At 43.6% G+C, this 15,061-nt stretch overlaps 1 protein-coding gene across 2 annotated transcripts in view; it reads right to left on the bottom strand.

The window, feature by feature from the left end:
• Positions 1 to 10,786, bottom strand: part of ME3 (malic enzyme 3) — a 117,001-nt gene extending 106,215 nt beyond the window's left edge. Inside the window, exon 1 of one of the 2 annotated variants that reach the window (XM_054270076.1) lies at positions 10,592 to 10,786. In XM_054270076.1, the coding sequence (XP_054126051.1) occupies positions 10,592 to 10,786 (195 nt within the window). Of the gene's footprint in view, positions 1 to 5,838; positions 6,148 to 10,591 lie in introns of those variants that run through there. The other variant, XM_054270077.1, reaches the window with a different exon arrangement.
• Between the last annotated feature and the right edge of the window lie 4,275 nt (positions 10,787 to 15,061).

The raw sequence follows: 15,061 nt of genomic DNA, 5'->3' as shown, positions 1-15,061 counted from the left end.
AAGTTTTCAATTATTCTTCCCAATATCCTCTTCACTTCAAGTATTTCGGGATCGTATCCCATAAAGTGTGTGTCTCTTGTCCAGGGAGCACCTGAACTACTAAGTTGTTCTAGTACAAGTGCCTTTCACACTTTTGCAACCATCGTACAACACTTTTCCCTAAGAGTCTGAATTCTGCTGGAATTCAGACTTTATGCACACTCTACTACTGCAAATTACTTCCTCTTGCAGCAGGTTTGGGTTTTTTTTTTTTTTTTGCTAGATTTTAAAGAGGTTTTTTCATAGAAAAATAAAGTCCAAAACAATGGGAGATACGATTTTTAGATGTTTTTCCCCCCAATAGTTAGATTTAGCCTTTCAACAAACAATTTTTGTTACTTTTCTCATTTGATGGCTAGATCTAGAAGCCTTCGTACAGTATGGGGGAAAGAAGGCACTTGACCCTCCAATAATTGTGATCAAGGAACGTGATTTACAGAGGGAGTTGTTTTATCACAGAAATTAGCTACAGACACAAGTGACAACATAAAAACATAAAATTCCCTGCGAGGTAAGAAATGGCTAAAAGGGAGAAGTTTTTTTGGCTTGGGTGGTGGTAGGGTGTTTGGGGTTTTTTTGTTGGATTTTTCTTTCTTTCTTTATTGGACCAAGTAATCTAGCTGGGGATACAAAATACTAGAGTTGCTAGAAGAAGGGCTATGAACATGAAAATCCCTGGATTTACTTCTCCCCTTTCCCCTCACCTTTAAATCATTAGGCACAATAAAACAGATTATCTCTTGCTCCAGCCTCTGCCCTGCTTAGACCATCTTGATAACAGAAACCCTTAATAATCTGGACACTTCAAAAAATAACAGGATTTGGCAGTTTGATCCATTCTCTCATTTGTAATAATCCCAAATAATGCAAATAATCATAGCTGAAATCACCTGCAGGTTTTGCATCAAACCATTCAAATGAAGATTAGACAGAATTTAATAGTTTCCATAATGAATTTAACCACTAGGCAAAGTGACAAGTCGATTGGTCCAGCCAAAGAGAAAACATACAAGACATCTTGTCCAGGAGAAAATAGCACTGTTGTTTTTGAAGTAACACATTTTTTCCAATATTTAGAAACACATAGAAGTCTTAACTACACGTTTTATGAGACTGAACATACCTAATCCATAGGGACCTATTGTAAAATAGACTTACCATTTTTTAAGATAGACATCAGAATAGAATACTTTAAGGTGTGGAGATAATATTTTTTTATTTAAACAGATAGGTACTGAAAATCTGTTTCAGTTCTATGGGTCCACATGTTGAAAAAGGTTACATATGCAACAGAGAGCTGCAAAGTAGAAAAGGTTGATAGGCAGAAAACTTTTCCATTGGCCTTATTTTCTTTGTCCGAAGCATAGTCTGCTCAGTCACCCTTAGTTTTGTGTTTGGCAGCTGCAGAACTATAAAAAGCTTTGCCATTTAAAACATTTTTAGAAGAATGATATTGTATTAGGCTGACAATACAGAAGTCATTTATCAAAATGTCACATTGTCTGGAGAGACAGATAGTGTCACCCCTGGGCCTCAAAGAGGAGGTTAAAAAATTAAAGACATGCTCATCATCTCCACTAGAACACATTCTAAACTCAAAGTAGTGAAGTTTGCTGTTGTGCTAAGCCTTCTATTGAAAGAGAGGGAATTTCAGCAGTGTTTATTCTCCCCCAAGCACTTCCAAGGCCTGCCTGACCTGCTTACAACAGTTCTAAAGCTAAGTCTGTCCCAAAAGAATTTATTTGGGTGAGTGCTACAATAGGCTCAAGGTTTGGTAGCAGGTGTGTGTTTCAGTGAGAAAAAGATAAAAAAAAAATAAGTAACAGAGGAAAAGAAAGAGACAAAGCAAAACCCAAACCAATAAAAAAACCTAAAAACCCCCAGCAAAATAAGATTATCTACAGAACTGCATGTCATTTAATTAAGAGAGAGGTTAGAGGCAAGGCTCCTCCTATGCAGGGCAGCATCCAACTTTCAGCTACAGCAGCCATGTGCATTGGCAGCTTTCCTATCAAACTCGAGGCCCAGCCTCTGCCAGGGGCTCAGTGCCAGAAATGCCAGAGTCCTGCCTGCATGGGGGTACGTGGTGGCAGAGGCTTTCTTTGAGAGTGAAGAATGAGTAAAACACCTAAAGTACAGGAGAGCTGCCAAAAGGTATATTTGAAAAATATGTCACATCAGCCTGGCAAATGAGGCAGGGCAGGAAGGCAGACCAGCATAATTTATACCAAGTCAGAAAAGAAAACTATCCCAAAGCCCTGGAGGGGCATAAATGCTATAAAAAAATTGTAACTATCCCACCTTCAGCAAGGGGTAACAAGAGAGCACAGTCATTCGTTAAAGAACAAACTTTCTCATCTCTGAATGAAGGTCAGTAAGAGCACCAAGTGTTCTTCTGGAGGTGGCTTGTGCAGAAGCAAAGAGGAATTCAATTTACATTCTCCTAATCAGCAGAACTTAATACAGTAAAAAAAGAGGCAGTTCAGGAAGATTTTAGACAACAAAGGACAACTTTTTGTTGCAGCTGGTGAGTGAGCCCACCAGGGGAGGGACTAGGTTAGACCTGCTGTTTGCAAATAGAGATGGGCTGGTGGGAGATGTGGTGGTTGGAGGCTACTTGGGGCACAGTGATCATGAAATTATAGAGTTCTCTATATTTGGTGATATCAGGAGGAACATCAATGAGACTTCTATACTGGACTTCCAGAGGGCAGACTTTGGCCTATTTAGGGGACTTATTCAGAGAGTTCCTTGAGAAGCAGCCCTTAAAAACAAAGGAGTCCAGGAAAGGTAGGCATGCTTCAAAACAGAGATCTTGAGGGCACAGGAACAGACTGTCCCTGTGTGCCAAAACACAAGCTGATGAGGCAAATGTCCAGCCTAGATGGGCAAGGTGGTTTTGAAAGAACTTAGGAATAAAAAGAGGATGTGTCATCTTTGGAAGGAGGGTCAGATCTCTCAGGAAGTATTTAAGCGGGTTGCTAGGGCATGTAGGAAAAAATTAGGGAGGCCAAAGCTCAGTTTGAACTTAATTTGGAAACTTTTGTAAAGGAAAATCAAAAATGTTTTTACAAATACATTAATGCTAGAAGGAAGGGTAAGACCAACCTTTGTTCTCTGCTGGATGAGGGAGGGAATTTAGCAACTGCAGATGAGGAGAAGGCAGAAGTGCTTAATGCCTTCTTTGCCTCAGTCTTTAGTGGGAAGATGGCTTACCCTCAGGACAGCTGTCTTCCTGGGCTGGTAGATGGTGTCAGGGAGCAGAATGGTCACCCTGCTGCTTGGATGTTCATAAATCTATGGGCCCAGATGGGATCCATCCCAGGGTGATGAGAGCTGGCAGATGAGCTTGTAAAGCCACTCTCCATCATTTGCCAACAGACTTGGCTCACTGGTGAGGTTCCAGATAACTGGAAGCTGGCCAGTGTGACCGCCATTCACAAAAAGGGTAGGAAGGAGGATCCTGGTAACTATAAGCCAGTTAACCTGACCTCAGTACCTGGTAAGGTAATGGAGCAGTTTATATTGAGTGTCCTCACACAGCACTTACAGGGTGGCCAGGGTATCAGACCCAGCCAGCAGGGGTTTAGGAGGGGTAGGTCATGTTTGACCAGCCTGGTCTCCTTTTAGGTGACCTGGCTGGTGGATGCAGGAAAGGCTGTGGATGTTGTGTACCTGGACTTCAGCATGGCCTTTGGCACTGCCTGTCACTGCACACTCCTGGAAAAGCTGGCAGCCCATGGGTTGCACAGGAGCACTCTGTGCTGGATTAGGAACTGGCTGCATGGCCGGGCCCAGAGGGTGGTGGTGAACACTGCTGCCTCCAGCTGGGGCCAGGTACCAGTGGTGTCCCTCAGGGGTCTGTGGTGGGACCTGCTCTGTTCAATGTCTTTACTGATTACATGGATGAGGGGATCAAGTCTTTCATTAGTAAATTTGCAGACTACATGGGAGTGTGTGTTGATCTGCTGGAAGGTAGGAGGGTTCTGCAGACAGACCTGGAATGGCTGAATGGATGGGCAGAGTCCAACGGGAAGAAGTTTAATAAATCCAAGTGCCAAGTCCTGCATTTTGGCCATAATAACCCCCTGCAGCATTACAGGCTGGGGATGGTGTGGCTGGACAGTGCCCAGGCAGAAAGGGACCTGGGGGCACTGGTGACAGCCAGCTGAACATGAGCCAGCAGTGCCCTGGGGGCCAAGAATGCTAAGGGCATCCTGGCCTGTGTCAGGAACAGTGTGGCCAGCAGGAGCAGGGAGGTCATCCCTTCATCCTTCCCCTGTACTCGGCACTGGTGAGGGCACACCTTGAGTGCTGTGTCCAGCTCTGGGCCCTCAGTTTGGGAAGGACCTTGAGACACCCGAGCACATCCAGAGGAGGCAACGAGGCTGGAGAGGGGCTGGGAACACAAACCCTGTGAGGAACGGCTGAGGGAGCTGGGGGTGTTTAGCCTGGAGAAAAGGAGACTCAAAGGTGACCTTATCACTCTCTACAACTCCCTGAAAGGGGCTGTAGCCTGGTGGGGTTGGTCTCTTTCTCCAGGCAGCAACTGACAGAACCAGAGAGGACACAGCCTCAAACTGTGTCAAGGGAAATAGAGGTTGGATATTAGGAAAAAGTTTTTTACAGAAAGAGTGATCAGCACAGTCTCTAACATCAGTGACATCGTATGTCGTGCTACTTATGAGGGGCAAGGCTTGGAGCGTGCTGAGGTCACTATTCACCCCACACATAATATGCTCAGTCTTCCTGACAACATCTACAGTGTTTCCAAAGTAATCAACTAGTAGCTTACCCTGTATTTCACTAGATGGAAGGAACAGGAATGTGAACAAGCTGCAATATTCAGCACTAAATCCATTCTAACTGCAACAATATCGATATTCATATTCTTCACCAAAGAGTTTGTGTTACTTAAGTGCAAATTTTATTTAAGTGCCAGAAAAGCTTAGTCCATCCTTTGAAACCAGAGCTACATTCATTCTTGGCTCTGCCTTACCAAAATGTGCCCAAAAGAAAAGGCATGATAAAAAGAAAGCAACATAAGCATATGCCAAACTGATGAATTTCCTCAACTAAAAGGCAGTTTTAAAGGTATTTTTACAACATTTTCAGAAAACAGAAAGAAGCATTTTGTTCCAAAACCAATTTATTTTTATTAAAATGTTATACTGAGTGCAAGCATAAACTCAGCACTTATAAAAGCTGCCCAACCAATGCTTCCAAGACCTCTCAATCTCATTTATAAGGGCTGAAGGGAAAACAAGGACCAACATATTACCCGATTAGTACAGCACAGAGGCAGGGTCTGCATCAGCACCCCTCTGACCCTCACAGCAACAGATACCCTATCCACTTCCAAGCTTCTCCATGGGAACACCAATCCCAAAGCACTAGCAGCATCTCAAAGGGGAGAGTGACAGTGTTGGCAAGAGGTTATGCAGGCAGACAGGGAGGCAGATGGCTCCTTGGTTTGGCTATGATAAGGGAGACAAACTGGAATCCAAGCTGGGGGAGTAAAGGGACTTTTGCAGGCTGCTTCTAATACCAGAAGCACCAACAGATTTATTTTGGGCGCAGTCTGCTGACCACACCATAACAACAAGTTCTTTGGCATCAAAACATTGGGAAATGTCCTTGCCAAAAGACAGTCTGGCCTCAGAAAAATATGATTGACACTAACACCAAACAAATAAAAATGAAAGTTCACATGCCAGGATGATGGCCAAAACAAATCTAACTGAGCAATCGTATTTCCAAAACACACAACGTTTGCCAAAATATTTGGCCAAAGCTCACCTTTGTGGAGTTTGTTTCCAATTGAAGTCATGGGGATACGTGCACCTTGGCTTGACTAATGAAGCACAAACATGTAAAGAGCCTCTCTGCTCCAGGCACCATCAAGGCTCATCACAATGCACAGTGCTGCAGCTCACTCACATTTCTACTCTAGAGTATTTAGAACCTGATTTGACAAAACTCATCTCTCAACTAGAGTTTTACTTGGGTCTAAAGTTGCAGGGTTTGGCTATGCAAGCGTCTTGTTTGTTACCCCTAGAAACTCAGTAGCACCATCAGGTCAGTTCATGTACATGAGCATCCTGTCTCCTGCAGCAATCACAAGCCTTAAGAAGAGTAAATAACACAGGTTAATAGGTTACTCTCCCACTGCCCTCTCCCATCTTTTCATAATTTTCAGTTTGGGGACTTTCTACGTCAGATGTTTTTTTAAAGTATTTAGCAACCCCCAGTGGATTTTTTCCCTCTAAATTAACTTGTCCAGTCTAAAATTTGCCCCCCAAACCTTGCTCAAATAGTTTTGGGCTCTTGAAAAGATATGAGGGGAACCTCTAAACTCTGCCCACCTCATAGTCTTCCTTTGCAAAACATGAACAGATGGCAAGTTAACAAACACTGGAATGCATACACTTAAAGCCCCACACATCACTCAGTTGTTATGTATCTATCAGACCTAAAGCTAGCCAACCGAAATCTCCAGCTGCAAGAGAAACTCCAGTTGTAAAAACTCAATCCTGTGGATTTAGAGATTCACTACTTTGAAAACAGAATTCTGCCTTGGTCTGATCTTGCCAACTAATTTCAGACACACTGCTCTTGTGCCCAGTAGTATTTTTTTAAAATCAAATAATTTTACAAATCCACCTAATTTTAGCTCTGTTTCACCACAGCTGCCAAGTGCAGCTGTGTGCAAGATCACACGATTTGTTTCTCAGCTGCAGTGGCAAATTACTGACACTATTCAAAGAACCCTCAGTTAGCTCAATTCCAATCCTTGCAAAGCTGAAGGACAAACAACCTTTCTGCATTTTAATCATGTATACAGCAGTACATTCAAAAATGCTGCAGAAGCCTACAGCAGTTCTTTAAGGTTTGATTCTTACAGATCCAGACTAGTAATTTTGTTTTGTTAGTTTTTTTTTTTTTTTTGTAATTCATCATGACATTCCATGAAAAAAAATGGAGACTATGCATGCAAATCAGAGGAGAGTATAATGTACTCTCAGACGTACTCAGAGACCACAAAGTCAGATCCCTGCATTGCACTTGCAGGAAAGTTTAATGGATTATCTTAACCCTTCAAGTAGGGCAATATCCTGCCACTCTGAAAACAAACCGTGACCTCCAGTGCTGCATCTGTTTGTGATGGCAGATCTCCAAGCAGGCATGATTTATCTCAAAATTAGAACTTCCAGAAAAATGTCAGAAGTGTCATCAACCTTCCAGTCAGATGTCATGAACAAAGTTACAATCAATTTTGGACACAACAAGATTTTTGAGTCCCTGCAGGTGTGTGGTCAAACTGGGAATTGTCCAGCTCAGCCTTTGCTTGTTCAAATACAAAAAAGGCATATGAATTTGACAGAGTCCCTGGACAAACTGGGAATCATAAAAGGCACATGTGAGATGAATAGAACTGCACAAATCTCAAGAACTGACAGCAGTGTCAGAGAGAACACGACATGGACTTGACCACACCAAACACACAGCAGCTCTGATAAACAAGGCAGTGGGTAAGGGAGGCCTCATCTTTCCTCCCAGGGTCTGAGCACTGAATCAGCTTTTCACAAGGCTGAGGTCCCACAGCAGAACAGACTTATTTCTCAGCAACTGCAGTTTTCATTAGATCGCCACAGATCACTCTTACGAGTGCTCTGTGGTTATCTGACATAGTTAACATGTCTAGGCTTTCCAATTTTATGGCATTCCAGGTCTGGAAAACAACTTCTTCATGAGGCACTTCATAAAAACATGTGACAAGTTCTTCTTCATCCTTTTGTTATTTCTGAGACTCCTCAGACAAACAACAGCAACTGCTATTGCCTTTTGAAGCTGCAAGTACCTCTCACAAGAATGCTGATGATGTTTCCCAAGTCCTGTCCTTGGATTAAACATGGGACTGTCACACTTCACAACACAAGGAAGAACAGTATTTGAATACCACAGTAGTAAAAAATGTAGTACATGGTAAACAAAGATCAAAGGGAAGAAACAACTGCAAATTTATTAAATTCATAACTAGTTTTTGGATTTATTTTTCTTCTTCTTCTCAGGCAGCTTTGGAAACCAGGGAGACTTCTCAGAGGACAGCCTGCTATCACTTTTACTAATATTTAGGATATTACAGAGGACCTGCCAGCAGTGGATTTTGAGTCTGCTTCTTCTTCAAAGCACCTTCAACCTAGTAAGCAAGCAAAGACTTGGATCAATAACCTCCGACTGTAAATCTGTCTGCAGTTCTGCTGAAGGGACAGTGTTCTTCGTTGAATAAATACCACACACTTGACAGCTTCAGACTGACAGCTTCAACTTCATCCAAAAGCTATAAAACACCCATGAATTGAATAAATAAGCGAAACACTTGCTGCATTAAGTCTCACTTCTGAATATTTTTTTCGGAGGTTCTTGGAGACATGTAAGGACTGGTCCGTGCAGAGCTGCTTGCAATCAGTTGAAAACTTAGATTAAAGTGAGATCCACTGCAGAAAAACAGCAATAACTCCATGCCTGCATTTAGTTACCAAAGGGGTACAGAGCAATTGCAACGTGAGGAGAGTACAACAGCTGAAAACAAACCTAAATTAGGGATCCCTAATTTTGATTTACACTGCTGCAGCACAACAGACCAAAGAGTCACCATGCTGACAAGAGATGAACTGCCTGAAAAACACCGTTTCAGCTGAACACAGGTAACTCTTCAGAGGCTACAAGGAACTGCTAAGAGCCACAGAGAAATGGAAGCCTGTTTAGAAAAGCCTGGAAGGAGGTCTTGAGCGTTTAGTAATGATGGGTTACCTAGGTGCATACACAGGCAGTCCTTATCTCTTACCACAGATGTAAGCCATCTCTGTCTTGACTTGGATGCTCTGCAGATGATTTATCACAGCGACTGAGAAACGTAACAAACAGCAAACACACAGGCTGGAGACCAGCTGGGAGACTTCTCATGGCCAATTAAACACGGCACACCACAGTACATTTTTCCTCTAACAGGAACAGTTGTCTACCCTTCTCTTCACATGGCCAAAAATTCCATTTGAATGTCAAAAAAAATAGTTTATTTCACTGGGAAGAGAGAAAACACTCAAGAAAAGCCTCAGTTCTGAAAATTACAGAATAGGACATAAAAAAATCTACTCTTGCATCAACCAGATTCAACTGTGTGTTATTATGGCATTACATAGAGGAAAGGTCGAAGCATTTTCAGTTCAAATCCATACATGCAAGAAAACAAGAAACATTAGCTATATCACTCTTTGTAACTACCAAGAAGCACCCATCAAAACCTCTTAATGCTGACAAATTACTGTTATTTATGACCTAGTTGGCAGTCCCTTTCTCTTCAGCCTTACACACAGGCACTAATGATTCAAACCAGACTGCCTATGAAGTTGTTGCATATTGAGTAATATCCAGTGTCATCACATGCCTTGGTCCTTAGGGATTCATCTCTGTGGATGCTGAAATGGTCCCAGAAGATGCAACTCAATGTACAGTATCCTACACAAAGCAAAAGTGGTCATCCAAAGGGTCTCCAGTCTGGAAGACAACATAGGAAGCTCATGGACTGGATAACTGTGTACCAAGCGTACGACAAATAGTAACAGCCCAATCAATCAAACAATCAATCAATTTCAATACCCTGTTCAATACCTGCTCATTTTAGGTAAATAACACACTTGTAGTTATTTCTATTAATATTAGCACAAGAAAGTAGAACCCAGCTGAGTCTGACATATTTGATCCCAATATTGGCACCCAGATTATTTTTTCCCTTCAAATCACATAAAGTTAAGTTATTGGGTCTCACTTCACATGCTTTGTAGATTTCGCTAAAAACTTTCTCCAAAAGCATTTAAAAAAAATTCTTCTTATTACAACTGTACTGTTAAAGTTTCCACAGTTTTGATGATAAACACATCTTCAGCCTGGCGAGATGTTGCTTTGGTAGTGGAGCACACAGAGCCATGGATACGCTATGAAAGGAAGAGTGAAAACAAGAACAGCCACACATGCTTGTTTCAACATGAAGGTGTAAACGATCCGTTTCACAGCTACATGCGTAAAACAACATACACACACATATATATACACACACATATATACATACATATAAAAACCCAGATTTTGGTACTGGACTTTAAAGAGAAGTTGTATTTGTATTTTCTCCATCCCAATTTTTTGTGCTTTCAGGCAAACAGCTTCAGTTCCCAGGCAAGGGCACTTCTGGCTCTGTGGGTGCCGCCGCGGCAGCAGGACAGCGGCCAGAGAGGACGCAGGTGCCCGGCTCCCCAGGAGGCCGCAGTACCGAGCCAGCAGCCGGGCACCCATCACACATCCCGGGCTCCGTTCAGGTCAACCCTTGGCTCCCCCTCCGCAGCATTTCACCCTTTGGGACCGTCCCCGCTCCCTGGGGACGGTCACGGGTGACGCTGCCAGCCCCAGCAGCCGGGACACCTGCGCTCCGGGCCTTCCCCACGCCCGCCGCCCTCCCCGCGGCCCGGCCGCGCCTCGCCCCCGCCCAGGCACGCACCTTGTTGAGGTGGGGGTTCCTGGTGACATCGTAGCCTCGCCTCTTGATGTTCGGGCCGCGGCCAGGGCCGGCCGGGCCGGGGCACCCTGCCTGGCTGCAGCGGGCCCGGCTGAGGGCGAGCAGCAGCGGCGCCCGGCCGGCCCCCACTATGGGCAGCAGGCGGCGGGCGCAGACCCCGCCGCACACCGGCACCATCGCCGCCGCTCCTGCCGCGGGGAGCCCGGCGGGCTGGGCTGGGCGGCCGGCCCGGCCCAGGCGTGCCCTGCCCAGGTGAGCCCGGCGCGGCGCACCCGCCGAAGCGAATGGAAACCCGGGAAGGAGATCCCGCCGCAACCCCGCGGCGGCCGCCCCTCCTCCGTTACCTGTTAAGGCTCAGCCGCCGGCGGCGGGGAGGGGGAGCCGGGCCGGGCCCGCCCCCACCGGAGACCGCGGCACGTCCGGCCCGGGGGTGGCGGTGGGAGCGGAGCTGCCCGGCCGCGGCGATACCGTGCTCGCCCCTCTGGGCCCGCACTGCCCCCGAGAGCCGCCATAAAGGGATCGGGGGGGGCTGCAGCCTGGGGACCCTGGACAAGGACACGGGACCTTGGCGGGACTCGGAGCATGGCAGCGGAGCAAAGCCGCTCGCCATGAGTTGTTGGTGCTGAAGGAGCATCTTCAAAGAACTTGTCAGTCCAGGAGTGTGAACAGCCGTGGTTGCTTAGGCATTTCAAGCTGCATATAATCCGTAAATTCCCTACGTGAAAATTATGTACACCGTATATTGTACATAAATGTGTTTACTATGCATGTGGTTATATAATGTATACAACCTGTATTTATTCATGTTGTAATTATACATTTGCTGAAGAAGGCAGCTCCCTGCATCCCTCGGTTGTTTTTTTTTTTTTATAAATTAACTCTTTTATCCTTGAAAATAGTGAAAATATCATCACCACCACCGCTACCATCACCACAACCACTTCTGTGGAAAAAACAGTGCTCTGATTACCCCCCAAAACAGTGGAAGTTTTGTGTTCAAATTCATCTTAAGATCAACCCTGCTTCTGTACCTGCATCCCTCTCATGAAGTTCACATCTGCTTTGCTAGAGGGACACTCTTATCCTTCCATAGTATTGCTGTCTGCATGTGTATTTTTTAATATGCTTTAATATATTTGTGGATAAATGATACAGTCCATGCACACCAAAAAACGACTAGATGGATATGGTTGTTTTTCCTTGCTCTGCCTCTAGGCACTCAATAGAGTAGACTGTTGCAATTCAATTCCATAACCCTATGATTTCTCCCAAAAGAGCACATGGCTTCATGCATTGTTCTGGGTGTGTTCAGGATATTTACATCCCTGCTGTAGGCAATGGTTATATTCAAACCTCATACTTGAGGACTGTGGCAACTTCCTAACTACTATGGGGGGAAAAAGAGTCCTGGAAGCAGGGTTGTCTGTCTGGTCTTTGGGTCTTTCCCTAAAAAATTGGTCAAAAATGGAGACACACTCCTGAGGAGACCCAGACAGGGGAGAAGAGGAGTATGTGCATCACTTAGGCTAGAATATTATCAAGGAGTTTGTTAGTGCATAGAAGACGCACAAGAAGAAATATACCACTATTCTTACTTTGTGTAGCTATTAACTGGAAAAATCCAAAGAATTTGACCTCCTCAGGAACAAATTGCATAAAAGCCAAGTCAATATCATGCCTACTTGCCAAAGCTTTCTTCCTTCTGTGAGATGCAAAGCTGTGTTTCGTGTCAGGTACAAACAGGCGACGTGTGTATTTGTGAATGCGAAATGTGTGTGTACCCGACAATGGGAGAGCTGTGAATTCTAATAATAACTGAGGAAAATAAAGCATGGAAAAAGGCCTTTGAACCCATCTTTTGTTTGCAATTAACCCTAGTTGATTTAGGAGCATTGGAATTAAGGTGTTAAAGATGTTGCTTTTTGCTTGCATTTAATCCATAAAAAGTTCTGCAATAATAACCTTTTGAAGTATAATTTTAGACTATTACTTGTATCCTTGAAACTATAGCTTTGGAATATATATAAAGGAAATATGTTTATCTCATGCCTTATTGAAGCAGAGAAAAACAGCTTGAGAAAGGAAGATGAACATCACCTCAAGGATTTATGGTTTCAACCAAAGGGAAGCTGGACATCACTGTTATGAGATTTAGAGTCTCTGCAATCAAGAGGTGGACACACATCTGGGGAGCTGGACCCCACCAGATGGGAGTCGTCTTTCTTCTTTTGGAAACTGGACTGTCACCGTCTGGGGATACTCCTTTGAGATACATCCTGAGAAATTAAAATCACAATAGTGTATAGAATTGTGATGTAATAATTTGAAATAAAAATTGCTGATGAGTAAAAGATTGGAAATAGAAACTGCTGAAAAAAACTGATGAGTACCCCTATAAATACCTGTAACCATCAATTATCGATGTGCAGTTGGAGGGAAAACTTCCCCCACTGTTCCCAGCACTGTATTGCTCATACTTTACCATATTAAATAATAAATTGATTGCTGCTTGAATATTGCCCTAGTCAAGCTTCTTAGTCATAACACTTCCACCAGCCAGCTGGTACACCAGCCCCCATGTCAGTCCTCTGATATCCTCATGGACTCCTCTGGACCTGCTCCAACAGATCCAAATCCTTCTTATGTTGGGGGTCCAGAACTGGATGCAGCACTCTGGGTGGGGTGTCATGAGAGTGAAATAAAGGGGGAGAATCCCCTGACCTGCTGGGCACACTGCTTCTGATGCAGCCCGGGAATGTAGGCAGGGGAGAAATCGTTTGCCTCGGGCTACACAACAGTCAAATGGCAAAGGTGGGAACTCCTACACAGCCCTTCTACTATGGACAGGCAAAAAGTGAGAACTGGGGGAATAAGGGAAGTGCTGCACCTGTAGTTTCTCATTCCTAAAGGGGCTGCAGAAATGGTTGCATATGACTGCTGAGGTTATTGTACAGGGCTATTTTTAACAGGTGCACAGGATTATACACATTTTTGGCTCATGCACACACTGCCACAAGAAGCTAAATACACATATGTATGCTTTTGACTTTATTGTTACTGTATGGACTCTTTCACACACTTTAATTCTAAAATTCTGAAATTCTAGCTTATGTGCTTTTCAGAGCAGGGATCTATTATAAATGTATATGTGTAAAATTAATTTTTTTCTCTGCAGCCACAAATTGTCTCCTTACTTTTGTGCAGCCACTGAATAATCCCTTGCAGGGGCCATCTCATCTTTTATCTGACAGTAGCCATCAAACTGACTTTTTCATCTTAGTGAGAAATAAATTGCTAATGCTGGGCCTCTGAAATTTACCTGGCACTGCAAAATAAAGCCTGAATCTGATTTAGATTCATTATCTCCAAGCTGCAGAGTGCTTGCTGTCAGATGCACATGAATGTACTTCATCTAATGTGCAAACCTCTCTTGAATGCAAATTGAATAAAAGAGATGGTCACATTCTTGATTACAAAACTAGAAAGAACATTACAAAAAAAGCTATAAAAGCAATGAAATGCACACTTATATTAATCATTGAGGTCTTTGGATTTTTTAAAGCTATTTTGCAGCAGCAGGAAGGAAACAATGGTTTGTGGAGTGGGATTCCATATACACTTGGGGATTTGAGAGTCGCTGCAGAATGCAATTGAAATTACAAAGCATGTTACAAGACCCAATTTATTCCTCCAATAATTTAAGAAACCTCTTTGTGCTGTGGCCTTGCATTTAATAGCTTGGCATCTAAGAGAATGCCAATGAAATACTCTTCAAGCTTACCAGAGAATGAATCTCTGACATATAAAGCAGAATTGTATAGTGTCTATTCTTCTATGGTATTATCTTTCCTCTCACGAAATGAATTGAGCTGCAGTTATAAACTTTCATTGTAGTGATTTTCAAATCAGATACCTTGAGAATTCCTGGTATTGTGCAGCCATGTGTCCCCTGATTTATTAGATTTTGCACAGACTATATACTATTCAGACTGTTAATTGAAATTCATTGTGACATGAGAAGCCTAACACAACTGGAGTAATGAGTTTTGGTTGGGAGCCCTCTGTACAACAAATAGTGGCTAGAAAAACTGTAAGTGCTGTAGAAGAGTCTGGAGCCAACTGATTCACAGATAGACTCACAGTCATGTAGACTTGAAAAGACCTAAAATTATCAGGTTCCAGCTTTAACCTAACACTGCCAAATCCAGCACTGAACCATGTCTCTACACACTACATCTATATGACTTCCAAATACCTTCAGGGATAGTGAGTGAACCACTTCCCTGGGCAGCATATTCCAGTGCTTGATCACCTTTCAGTGGAGAAATTTTTCCTAGTTTCTAATCTGAGCCTCCTCTGGTGCAATTTGAGGCCATTTCCTCTGGTCATGTCTCTTCTTGCTTGGTAGATGAGACTGAGCCCCCCTCACTGCAGCCTCCTTACAGGCAGCTG

This window comes from Melozone crissalis, unplaced genomic scaffold (genome assembly GCF_028551555.1).
Source record: "Melozone crissalis strain CALT ecotype California unplaced genomic scaffold, PUWL_Pcris_2 ptg000008l_1, whole genome shotgun sequence".
Taxonomy (NCBI): domain Eukaryota; kingdom Metazoa; phylum Chordata; class Aves; order Passeriformes; family Passerellidae; genus Melozone; species Melozone crissalis.
This window is presented reverse-complemented; position numbering and strand designations above follow the sequence as displayed.